Here is a 12,954-nt window from a genome sequence, read left to right as displayed (position 1 = left end):
CTTCCTTCCTGCATACTGCCCAAATTGTATGTGCTAACTTCACAGGAAATAAACTTGTGCATTCCTGTAAACGGTTATATAAAGAAACAGACTTTAAAATTGTAATTTCACTAGTTATCTAATTCTTGTAGGTTCCCTCCCCTCACTTTGAATATCACAATAGTCATACCAAAACAAGTTTAATTCTGCTATGTTAACATCACATCAAACTTTTTTTACAATAGTTTTACTTCTACTGTGATCCAAAAATTAATCAGGTCAGGGTGAAGACATTAAAAAACCCAGAAGACCTCTCTTGCCAATTCTCTCTCCCACTCCTCCAAAATGACTGAAAATAAGTTTGACTGTCACCTACGTAACACAGGGACTACTTTCTGTAAAATTCTATTCTAGTTCAGCACTGAAATTTCTTATTTATTTGTTCTGTAAGTGAAGCACAAAAATATAAAAGCTCTCTTCTGTTTTTTTTTTTTTTATTTGACTAACTATTACTGCACATTATACACAAGGAGACAAGACAGACCTGGATCAAATGACTCATGCAGGATGACTTAATTTACATAAGCTAATTAAACCCAAGTCTATAATTTCTTAAGATATAATTTGTCCTTTCCTTAAAAATACCGTTTCCTTCATTTTATATAAATAGAAAGAGCAACCTTTCCTCCTGGTAGGCTCGCCTGTTTCAGAATGCATGCAACAAGCATGCACGACCTTTTATGCAAGTAAAGATCCATCACATTTTTACTGATTAGCAGAAGTAATCTACTTGATGAAACAGATAAATACAGTAAATTTTCTTATAGCATATTATTTCACCTCACTGGTGAAGACTGCATAAATCGAAAATAATTAGAGTACATACACTGTTAGTAGACGTATGATATCCATAAAGTTGAAGACGCTGACATACAGCAAAAACGGGTCAAGCCAAGTATCACATGTCAGAATGAAACCAAAAGAAAGAAAAAAAAATAAAGACAACAGAATAGGTTAAGACAAGTAAATCTTTATTTTCTATATTATTAAAATTGTTGTTTGTTTTTAAAAAGACAGTGAAGAAAAAATAGTTTATTTTCAATATCATTCTTTAAATTTTCAAAAGAGAACTACAGCATTGCAGAGATTATTCTCAGGAGAAACATTTTATTTCGTAATCTTTACTTTTTCCAAAAGCTCTTCTTTTGGGTGTAAGTTTCCTTTGTTCAGAATAAACAGTGTGTGAGAGATTCAACAATTGACCTACAGTTTTGAAAAGTTGAGAAGGATAGGTCTCTCTGGGTCAGAAGAAAAGATCCCTTTTTATGCTCAGGGAAGGTTTAAAAAGTATTAATTCTTGAAATTCAAACTTCCCATGGTTTCAGGGACAAAGATCTGAGATCAAGCATCTATGGTCCCAAGAGGATAATGGGCACTATGAGAAGCTTTGCATATATGTCAAAATGTTTCTTATAATAAGGAATTTTTGCCATAAATCTGCAAATCGCAAATGAACATGTTTTTTTCTGCTGTGGGCTTGACAGAGACTTGTCCCTAATTTTCACTTGTCCAACAGTAAAATAAGTTCCAGCTACTGCTGCCATCCTCCAGGCAAACCACCACAGACTTGGCTATTTCTGACTTACCTTTCTTATGCACATAAGAAATGCAAATTTGACATGAAATAAGAATGAGTATTCAATGTTCCACAAAAATCTATTCACATAATATAAACAACTAAAAACATTCTGCATTGGTCATAAGCACTATTTAATAAAAAAATTAAATTTGAATATAAAATCTAAGTTCGCTTACAACATCAGCTATTTTAAAACTACTATGTTAATAACAGGCATCAGGATCAGTATGTCTACATGAACAGTTTCTGTTAGTTATGAGAGCAGGAGTATAGTTGGGTCTTGCCACTGAGATCTCTCTCTTACAGACAACAACACTGGGTCACTGCTATTCACTTTTCCTACATTTATAGATTCCAAATGGAATCAATGCTACTGTCATAATATGTAATGCAATATTTAAACACTAATTTTTCCTTTCTATAGACCACTTAAATATTTTTCAATAACTGCAGTTTAGGCTAAATATTGCTTTTTTCTTTATATAGTTATACATATTCTTTTAATTATATGAAATTATTGTTTAAAAAAATTTTAAAAGTGACTAGTGAAATATATACACATGCACAATTTTGTCCTACATCGAAGAAAAACCAACTGCCAGCTGCAACTATTCTAATTTTACTTACCAGCATTGCACGTTTTTCTTCATCTCCTTTTCTTTCTCTCTTCTCATTTTTTTTCCTGAAAATCTCTTGCAGCTAAAAAACAAACCATTTTGTTCTTATTTGGTTTTCAGGCTATTTCACATGCATAACAATCATTCATCGTGAGGAACACTGCAAACAGTATTAAAATGTAATTCTTTACTAAAACATCAGTGTTTCAGTGATGCTTTACTGTTCATATTTATGCTTTCATGTTCCTCCTGTCACCTTAATCATCACACAGAAAGGCAAAAGGAAATATTTTTTTCACGAAGTAAGGCTAATAATTCTATTTGCAAGCACTAAGATCATCCTATTTAGCTTTATATTTTAGCCAACCCAGCTTATACCAAAAGGGGGGGTCCAGCCTTTTTCACCACCTCCTTTCTTGTCAGGTACTAGTTAGTATCTCTGTGGCTATGTAGGCAGCTGGATCAATCTTTTTTTCATATTGTTAATTTCCAAACAGATCAGTTCTTACTCCTGCTGGCACAAGGGAAGGGTGGAAACACCTGGTGGGGGTGAAACATTCCCCTTCAGCAGCAACAAACAACTACTCAAGAGTAATTTATCAAGTACCATTTTTTTCAAGTCTGTTCAAAGAATACCTTCAGGTCTTGTAAAATACCCCTTTCACAACTTTCTCTACATTAAGAGCTTTAAACATGACTTCTGAGAAAACCTCAAATACAAGATTTAAAACATACAGAGATTGTTAAACATATTTATTTTTGGAAACTGCAGTCTTCAGACTAAGAAATGTTCTGTACTTATCCTTCTTTGTAAGTACCTGTATTCTTTAAATATTTTTATTTATAGTAATACTTATTAATATTCCCAAACCATTAGAAAAAAGTGACAACTTGTTTACTCTTCACAGGAGACAGAGCAGTATTAACTACGATCCCATCTTTATCTCTACCGGTGAACTTCAGCTTTTCAAAAATTACACCTGAAAATATTGTACTGCCACTTGTAGCATTTGCTGATCTCAAAATGGCTGAAAAAAGAATAAACACTGTGGCTGACAAATTTGTCCTATCTAGAATATAGGATTTTCAGAACCAAACATCATGGCATACAGATGGTGATACACCATAAATACACAATTGTGGCAGTTGTTTCAAAGACACGATTTTACCTACTAGAAGTCTGATAAAAACCTGATACTGTAATGACACACACACACAGAGCTCCCAGCGATCGGAATGTGAAGGATAAAGTCTGTGTGATAAATTTTGCAAGCAAATTTTCCAAATTGAATTTCAGAATACCATATTTCAAAGAAGGCAGATGACCTAGGCAAAGGGATCAGCAAACTCTACTGGAGGGGCATAACAACACTGAAATAAATGAATACAGTGTTTAGCAATTAAATAGCAAATGCATTTATAAATAATGTTTTATGAATTTCCAAAATTGACTACTATGTTCTGGAATTGCCTATAAGGCAAATACAGACCAGAATATTGTGTGTGTCACTGTATCTATTTTTGAGTATGGGATCAATTTACAGACCTTGGTATGTTTTTTTCTAATTTTTTGAAAACCTACAGGCACAAATTACTGTAACCTGTGCTGACAAGGAGGGAGTCCTGATAGGACTTTTAGCTGGACAGCACAGAGTATTACACAGTTTGTAACCCAAAACTGTGGAAATAAGAAAGGTAAATGAAGAGAGAGAAGTAGAAAGAAAATACCTTGTGAAAAGTAAAGTGACAAGCCATCAAGCAAGAGAGAAGAGTGGCAGTAATTGAAAAATCAAAAAAGATTGGTAAAAAGCAATGCATCCTTGGATGTATTTCCCCTGCCACAGAGGCAAAGGGAGTAGGATTCTGTTGCATTCAGCATTAAAGCACTTGCTAAACTTCTGGAAATGGATCTTTTGTTCAGAAGGAGCGCTATAGGATACCAGCAAGTAGAAAAGTGAATGCGAAAAGGATCTAGGAGTACTTTCATAGGAACATTGTTTGAAATAGGGTAATGAGATTGACTGCTGAAAGCAGCAAAAACAACATCTCCTGTAACAAGGGAACACAATCCTTCTGTTCCCTGACCTCACCCCTATGACATAATCAAAGAGGAAAGCACAAACACCATGGAATTAGTTCACAAAACCACTAAAGCTGTTATCAGAAAAATTAAGTATTTTTCAGCTCTTCACTACATGTACCCTTCTCTTCAAGAATCACATAACATGTGATCCCTACACCAATCTCTTCAAAGTCTCTTTATGTGCAAAACTGAGTAGTATTAGCTATACTTCCAATTTTATGATAGCCAACTGTAATCAATGGAGAAGTATTTTGCAAATGCTGGATATAGTTCAAATGGCAACACTTACAGTTTCCTGCTTCCAGGCACACAGGAGATGATGCATATCCAAGCAATGTGAGTACAGATGCCAAATGTATGTTCTGGGGCCAGGTCTATCACAGTAGCAACATCACTGAATCAACTTTTATTTTCATATTTACTTTTATTTACACAGACATTATCCATCTATCTACCTATCTATTTCAGTCTTTCTCACTTCAGATCTAACATTCTGACTTACGGGTTTTGATCTAATTTTTGAAGGGTCACTGACATGGTAACCAAGCAGAGTTAGGCTCAGGTTTAATCTATATAAATTTGTTAAATACAATAATTGGTGGAGAACAGTATATCTAATGTTTGAAAATTATCCTTTCTTTCTTCTATCCACCAAGTCAGGTAACAGGAAAAGAATAAGAAGGAGAAATTTTTATCAGGGACCATGACAGAGAACAAATAAAAAGTAGGATGTGAAGAGGACTATAAAAGCAGAGTTAGCAAGAAAGATGCAATATCCATAGTTAAATGTTGTCCTTGCTTCCTACCTTATATACTTATTTGATTTCATTTTCAGCATCAGTTTCTGAAAGACAAAGCCTCCTGCTTCAATTTCCTCCCACTTAGCTGTTGTAATGGAAGCCTTTTTTTTTTTTTTTTTAAAAAAAGTCGTCAGTCTATTCCACCACATTCTGTTTTATGGACTCATGAAAGACTTCCCCCCCCCCCCCCCCTTTTTTTTTTTTAAATTCTTCTTCTATTTTTCCTTTGGTCAATTAATCCAATATTTGCTGGCTTTTTCCCCCAACCGGAGGAGATGCTTGTTAGGAACTGGCAAATATAAGGATGTGTACATTTAATATTAGAATACAAAAAATGATCAGCATGCCACAATTTGCAAGTGGTGACAGCTTCCAAAATAAATGAGACCCATTCTGCTTAAGCTATGCCACCAGAAAACAAGTCCCCCAGATCTCACTCACTTGGTTGTGTGTCACTTCCTTGAAAAGAAGAATTGAGGGAAGTTCAGTGTGTTGAGGACAGTTTTTTTCACGTTTCCCTTTTCTTTAGGTTAGCATAGCTTATCAGAATTTAACCTTATAACTTGACTTGAAAACAATTAAGGAACAGCACACAGGAAATTAGGGTGTCTTCGTTTTAAATAAATAGTGATCTGACACTTAAATCCATTCCATTCAATATGTCTATTTCATTCTTTATATTTTGTTCCATCTTCTTCTTCAGTAAGGCAGAGGGCTTTTTCTCATATGTATTTACTATACTTCTTTATAAACTCAACTACACAAAAAATGTATGAAGAATTGATGTTTTCTGCAAATATCTTTGTTAAAAACATCTGATTCAATTCTTATAAATATTTTTTATTCCGTTAATCACCTCTACTTGTTCAGTAGAAAATAAAGGCCTTGTGCAGTCTTCAGAAAACTTGTCTAAACCACTAACCACAAACCTTTAAATGCTAATTTCTAAAGAAATGTCAAAAACTATGTTTGCCATAGCTGAGTGTTTCAGTGTAATCCCAGACATCTGCTGCGTATGGACATTATCAATTTAGAAAACTCTGATTTATACTGTATTGTGCAGTTTGTTAACGTAAAGCCACATAGTAATTGTAAAATCAGAAGACCTAATGATGAGTGGGCAATCTTCTGCATTTCATGATTTTTTTTTTAAATGATCAATTTTTTACTTCATTACTGACATTAATTTAGAATAGCATTAATTATTCCTCCCATTTCTTTTAAAATTAGAAAATAAATGAAATTAACATAAATCTGAAATAGTCCTCTTGTTCCAAGGCTTTTTAATTTTATACTTGTCAGTGCAAGCATCATTCTCCTGTACTTAGTGGATCCTATCACCTGAAAACTTATAAAGTATTCAAATTTTAAGATGCAATTATCAGATTTATCATGGTGAAAATCAAAATATAGTGGACGATTTAAGATTTTTTGAAGATTTTCTCTCAAGTGCCAAGCTTCAAAAATCATTATATACAACACACTCATGTACTGTAATAAAGAGATACTACTTAAAATTTATGTTACATTTACTATTTACATTAAATAAGGCAAATAAACAACTACATTCAGTGAAGAATAGCTCATGTTCTCATGATTATTGACATCATCATGAGTCTTAATCCAGTCAAAAAATGAATTTCAAGATTACATCAAAATATCCAAAGACTGAAAATATACGTACCACTAAGAATTCCTTTTTGTCCACCATCTCATTGCCATCAGTGTCAAACATGTTGAAAGCAATTCTAAAACCTGCATGCGGCTCTGCAAAAAACACCCCATTCAATTATTTATTTGCTTAGAAAGAAAGCAAATACAAAACTCTAAGAAATGATTTGGCGTATGTTTATAAAAGGCATATCCTCAACTAATTTAAATTAGTACATTGTGTACATAGTAAATGCAAATCGTAACATCTGTAAAACAATATTATCCATGTTATGAAAACAGAAGGCATGCTCACAAATTCATAGATTAGGGGAAATAGATGGTAGAAATAGAACATGAAATATCCAAGAAAAATATCTCACAGTAATGGCTGGTTGGGTCATTAAGAGTATTAGTTCATAACTAAAGTCTATTTTATGCTACAAAACACAAATTTGTAGAAAATAAATTTTCTATCAAAACACAGTGTTCTAAAAGACTTTTTAAAAAGTTTTGCAAAAAAAGGTACAGGAGGCAACTTCTGGTCAAAGCAATCGATGTGTTGAAAGAAACCCAGAATTTTCTTGTTTACATGCTTAGAGTCATTGAAATTTGAAATCAGGTTAGAATTTTAAATCATTTCTGAAATGTGGGGACTTTGAAGGTAACTGTAAGTGAGGCCATTAGGCAACATTTTGGTGATACTCAATGATTTGCAATATGGATGAATTATGACCAAAAGTTAGTCCAGATAACAAAGAAATGATAGAAGAATATCCGTCGATCCAGCAGTTAGGCATTGTAAGGGTTCAGGGTCAAGTTCCTGCTCTGATTCACAATAAGAATCCAAATCATGTCTGAAGAAAAACCTAATGAATCCAATAGAAATTTTTTATTTACATACAAAGGAAAGACAAGTAAAACACTTTGCTCCTTCCCAAAAAATACCTCTTAAAATATCAAAACAAAGTCTGTATCAGGCTTAGCTTACTCTAGCTATAAGTTCTTCTACTTTGTTTTTATGGGTGGTAGAAGAATAAGTATGCAATTTTGTTAGTGTTTTCTAACATAAATAAACATCTACTTCAGTTTGACAGGTTTTATATTCTATCATTGTCTCGCTGATGTCACCCATTACGCACTAATAGGTAAAACAAAACAGTAATAATGCATATCTTTCTCTTCTCCCTATATTCAATGCCCTTTATGAACTTCAGTAAACTCAGCTAGAAATTTTGTAGGAATTTCAAAGAAGAAAATAAATTTAAGCTTTTAACAGGAGTTTAGCTGAAGTGTATGGCTCAACTTTCTCAACAGTCAGTAAAAGGTGTTCTAGATAGTAAAGCACTTAAATAAAATATAACACAAGATTCCAGTAGGATAGGAAAGGTTCAAATGGATATAGAGATGCATGATACATTTTCTTCCATATTGGGATATGCAGGAGAGGGGAGGGAAAAAAAAAAAAAGAAAAAAGAAAAGGAGTATTGTAACATACAGCAATACATTCAGAGCTTAGAAATTTGTAAGGAAGTTTTTGGGGTTTTTCCTCCAAAAATACTTACTTGTTAAAATACATAAGAGGAATAAATATTCTGTGTAAGATATCACACCTGAAGACAAAAAAAAGTTATGCCATATTAGTTTCACCTTGTCTTCACATCCTAAACTTGAAAATATTAAATCTATGTATAAGAAGGAGAATTTTTGTGCATATGCATATTCATACTTCTGTGCACGTGACTGTATTCAACCTGGTCAATGAGTTATTTGTATAAAATACTGATCTATGGAGTGGGGTTTTTTGGTTTGGTTTGGTTTTGAGTATTTTAGGGGAGGAATACATTAAATATGGCAATTTAACAACTACGGTCAGTGGAGAATGGCTCATTAAACAGAAGCTGGCTAGATTCTCAGAAGCTAATAGAAATGATTTATTCAATTTTCTTTCTGAAAACCCCACCAATAATTCATGACAACACTCTCTAACAGTATGAGAACATTTACTCTGAGAACATTAATAGTGCTCCCTCCTGATATGTACCATTTGAATACAGTTCCTGACTTTAATATGTGCTTTTTAAGTGCATGCCCTATATTAATTGAAAACTTGGCCTCATGTTACTTATGAAAGCATAGATTTGGGCTTTTGAGTTGTCTTTACATGCACATTTTAATAATCATCACCTGAAATTTATATTAAAACGCTTACTAAATGAATGTGTGAATTTTGTTAAATATTTTTAAATCCTGTTAGAGACATTTGTACTATCTCTTCTTCTACATTCAGAAGATCTGTAAGGAATACATCCTAAGCTTTTAAGCTTTTGTTAGATGTCAAAAGGCAATCACAGTGTGGAATGGTACTTCCTTTTCAGAAGTGATTAAGGCAAAATTTAAGTTAGAGCTGAAGTCAATATCCAAATAGTATGTCTGGTACCATAAGCTGTACTTCCGCTTTTCTAGCTCTTGGGTAAAGAGATAACCTTGCAGAATGCCCATAGTACCAATGAAGAGGAGCATCTTACAGTTCAGTAAGAACTGAAAACAATTACTTGCAGCTCTCCCAAAAGCCCTTAGCTCTAACAATCTTCGAGGCTGAACTAGCAAAACTGGTTCTTGATTTCTAACCAATTGATTTTGTCTGTTCTCCAAAAAAAAAAAGTAAGTCAGTCCACAATATCAGACTATTTCAAAAGAGTAAAAAAAAACCCAACAAAACCTTTTAGATGCCTGAGAGTAATGATGTCTATCAGCTGGGAGTTTCAAAGTTGCTGGCTGTCTCCTTGATTTCAGTCCAAGTCAGGTGCAAAAGTTTTTAGAAAAACAGACACATCTTTGGATGTTTAAATACCTTTTAAAATCTGACTTAACTGAATATGTGACAAACTATGTAAACAGTCATCTGAATTTTTTTCACTGAAAAACCTGTAAAATTAAAACTCAAAACATTGTATCATTCATGTGGCTTTTACAATTATTTGAATGCATTTAACATCAGCATTTCCAAAGTATGAAACTTTGGCATTTTCTACTAATATTTACATCACAAAAAGTTCTAAATTAATTCTGTCCTGAAATAATACTCAGGAGGGACTTTCTGTCCTCTTGAATAGCTCAGATATGAAAATCTCACCTACATTTCTCTTGGATCTGTCCAAATGCCTCCCCAAACCTTTGATCATACAATGCTCCTCCCTAAAAGCCAACTGTCCTGAAAGAGGAGTGCCTTCAAGACAATCATGTCTACTATCAAACATAAAAGAAAAAATAACCAACCACAGAGATCTGTACAGGTATCACAAAGACTGGAATATAAAGACAATGCAAAAGAAAGACAGTTAACTAAACTGTCTTTGGAACCAAATCACATACTAGAAAGAATCACTAAACCCCTTTACCAGCTGAAACACTGCCCTCCCAACTTCCATTCTTTTCATGGAAAAAAATTATATTTCCCCACCTTTTGATCCAAGAGCAAATTTAAGTCTTCAGAACCAAGGTTTTACTACTGCTAGTAGATCTAGTTAGGAAGGCTACTAAGTATTTTTAATACCACCTACTCTTTTCCTCAATTTACACATAGCTCCACCCTGAAGATTAGCAAAGATTAAATGCAACCATTTAAGTAACACATGCTCTATGCTTTATCTTCTTGATTTTATACAGCAGCTTGCAGAAATTAGTTTTCAAAGGCCTGCTTGAATCTGTTTGGACAAGCAGCTATCAAGAAATCAGATACCTCAAAGGTTCTCATTCAGTGATGTAAAATGTTCTTTAATAGCCAGTCAATAAATGTAAATATGTATTTTTGTTTGTTTGATGACACCTTCTTTGTTGTAAAAGGGAGGAAGAAAGTGCAATTGTCAAGCAGTCCATCACAGGTATGAAGAGAGCAATATAAAAGGCCTTGAAAGCATTCTCTCCTTTTGTTTGTACTGGCATATTGTAGCTGTAGACAGATAGTTCTGGTTGATTGCTCTGAGTGTTATGGGAGAGAGGCTCTGAAATGACTACTGAACAGAAAGAAAAGCTTACACTAAGATCAGAAAGAAGTGAGGGAAGTCACTCAAGGGTAAAACAAAAATAAAACTTAAGGACAACTGGCATAAATCTATGTGGGTCATCTGATTTAAATGCATCTATGGCAAAATAAATAGACATAGGCTTTTGCTACTTGCTTCATATTAAAATGGGCATGTTTTAAAGAAAATGAGTAAATTATTCCTGAAGTTTTCATGTAATGTACTAAATAAACATTAAATTAGAATTAAGGAGACCTGAATTCTATTCCCATTCCTGTCGCTGGCTTACTGAATGACCTTATCAGTCATAAGACCCATCATCTTTTCTTATACTATCTATAAAATGGGATAATGGAACTCACTTTTTCGTAAAGAATGCTGAAAAGCTATGTAAGTGCTAAAGTTTATTACTAATTTTACCAGCTTATTACACCAGTTTTGAGTTCTCTTAATTCCAACTCCTGCAGATTTTCACTGGCAGAAAACTGGAGTAAGATATTGTTGCATCAAGACTGCACATTGCAGACATTTTATTACAGATTTAATAAGCAACATCCAGATATGTTTTTATTAAAATGATAATGTATTGATTTAAACAGATTCTGAAGCTGAATTTTAATGTAATTAATATTTCAAAAGTCAGCTGTTCTGACTATACAGAAAGCAGCTTAGAGCAAGGAAATACAAGGGAATACAGTGCAAAGATGTGCCAGTTTCTGCCTCTCTGGAATTCTGGCTGCAGACTCAGAAAAAGTGAGCACCTCCATGCACTAGATATTCGAGCCCAGGACCCTCGTCTGAGAGTAGGTGCATACTTACTCCTTTAACAAATTTGAGCTGCATTTGGATTAGATTCCTCAATTACATGCACACGTTTGATTGGAGTTTTGTTGCTGGCATGTGTATTTTAAACATTCATAAAGTGTCTTTATTTTATAGCAAGTACTTGTGGCTGCTTCTAAAAATATTTAAAACGCTCCACCAGACCTTTGCCATTCTGAATATAAGCAAAGGAATATTTGGATTATTTATTGTAAATAGCATTTAAATGTCTGTACACAAGCCATCATAGGGGTTTTTTTCTGTGTTTTTTGTTTTTGAAGTGACAGAGCTTATTAAGGGGGAAAAAAAAAAAAAAAAAAGAGGAGACCAGGAGTATGGCTCATGGCTCTTCCTTTACCAATAGTGTGAGTTTTAAAAGCTATCAAAGGCCTCATCTGCAGAATTTAAAGGGATATACAGCATTTCTGAAATGTCTTTTTGTTGTGAAGAAAATGCTTATGCAGTGATGTAAGATACCATTACTGTCTTTAAAAATAATCACATCATTGAACCTATTAAAAAAAGGAAAGAGATATGGTGTCTTTATTAGAATATTCTGTGTTCTGTAGATCATTCTTCATTACAGCAAACTGAATCTGAAACATTCAAACATCAGTTTAACAAACTCTAAGAAACCAATTCACTTAAAGAGGCTAGGTGTAAGATGGCATGATTAAAACACTGTAGAGACTAAAAGGAACTTTTCCATGCTGTAAAATGTAGAAAGCAACGAACACTTTTTATCTTTTTGAAGATGTGACTCAGATTAAAGTAGAACATCGCTTTAGCCACAATAAATTAATACAAGTGATAATCTGGTTCAGGAAAATAAATTCTTATCCCCCACCTTTCTCATTAAGATTACGGAACAGTTTGGATGATCCTTTCCAAACCGGTGGTGTCTCCATAAGGATCTGATTCAGTTCCTAAAAAATAAGATTTAAAAAATATAAAAGTATATATTTAAAAATTTAATGAAGTAGTTAACAGATTATGAGTAAATGCTAGGAAATTAATATAAAAGATAAGGAACTGCATACAAATCTACCAGTTAATTTAACTTCAGTTTACCACAATGACTTTGGAAGTACTCAAGCACATATATAAATTTTGCACACATGATTATTCCAAGAATTGCTCATCTGCATAAATACTAAGTGTTTGCAGAGTTGGAGAGACACATGTAACATATTTGTTGCTGAAATTATTCACCACTGCCCATATTCACTGAAGCCAAGGATAAGTCCCCCTGGATTTCAGTAAGGTTTTCACACAAGCTCCAAGCAACAGTTCTTTTAAAACACTCAACCCGAACTAAAGCAAACTTCACCCATGAATA

At 33.5% G+C, this 12,954-nt stretch overlaps 1 protein-coding gene across 5 annotated transcripts in view; it reads right to left on the bottom strand.

The window, feature by feature from the left end:
- The window catches only part of MICU3 (mitochondrial calcium uptake family member 3), a 58,239-nt gene that overhangs the window by 27,260 nt on the left and 18,025 nt on the right, over positions 1–12,954 (bottom strand). For all 5 annotated transcript variants that reach the window (XM_072861907.1, XM_072861909.1, XM_072861905.1 and 2 more), the window contains exons 4-8: positions 12,463–12,541; positions 8,334–8,381; positions 6,803–6,885; positions 2,246–2,317; positions 866–904 (exon numbers count right to left, since the gene is read on the bottom strand). In XM_072861907.1, coding sequence (XP_072718008.1) covers positions 866–904; positions 2,246–2,317; positions 6,803–6,885; positions 8,334–8,381; positions 12,463–12,541 — 321 coding nt within the window. The remainder of the gene's footprint in view (positions 1–865; positions 905–2,245; positions 2,318–6,802; positions 6,886–8,333; positions 8,382–12,462; positions 12,542–12,954) is intronic.

Source organism: Ciconia boyciana, chromosome 5 (genome assembly GCF_034638445.1).
Source record: "Ciconia boyciana chromosome 5, ASM3463844v1, whole genome shotgun sequence".
Lineage (NCBI taxonomy): Eukaryota > Metazoa > Chordata > Aves > Ciconiiformes > Ciconiidae > Ciconia > Ciconia boyciana.
Note: the sequence above shows the minus strand (reverse complement) of the source record. Positions and strands in the feature narration are given on the sequence as shown.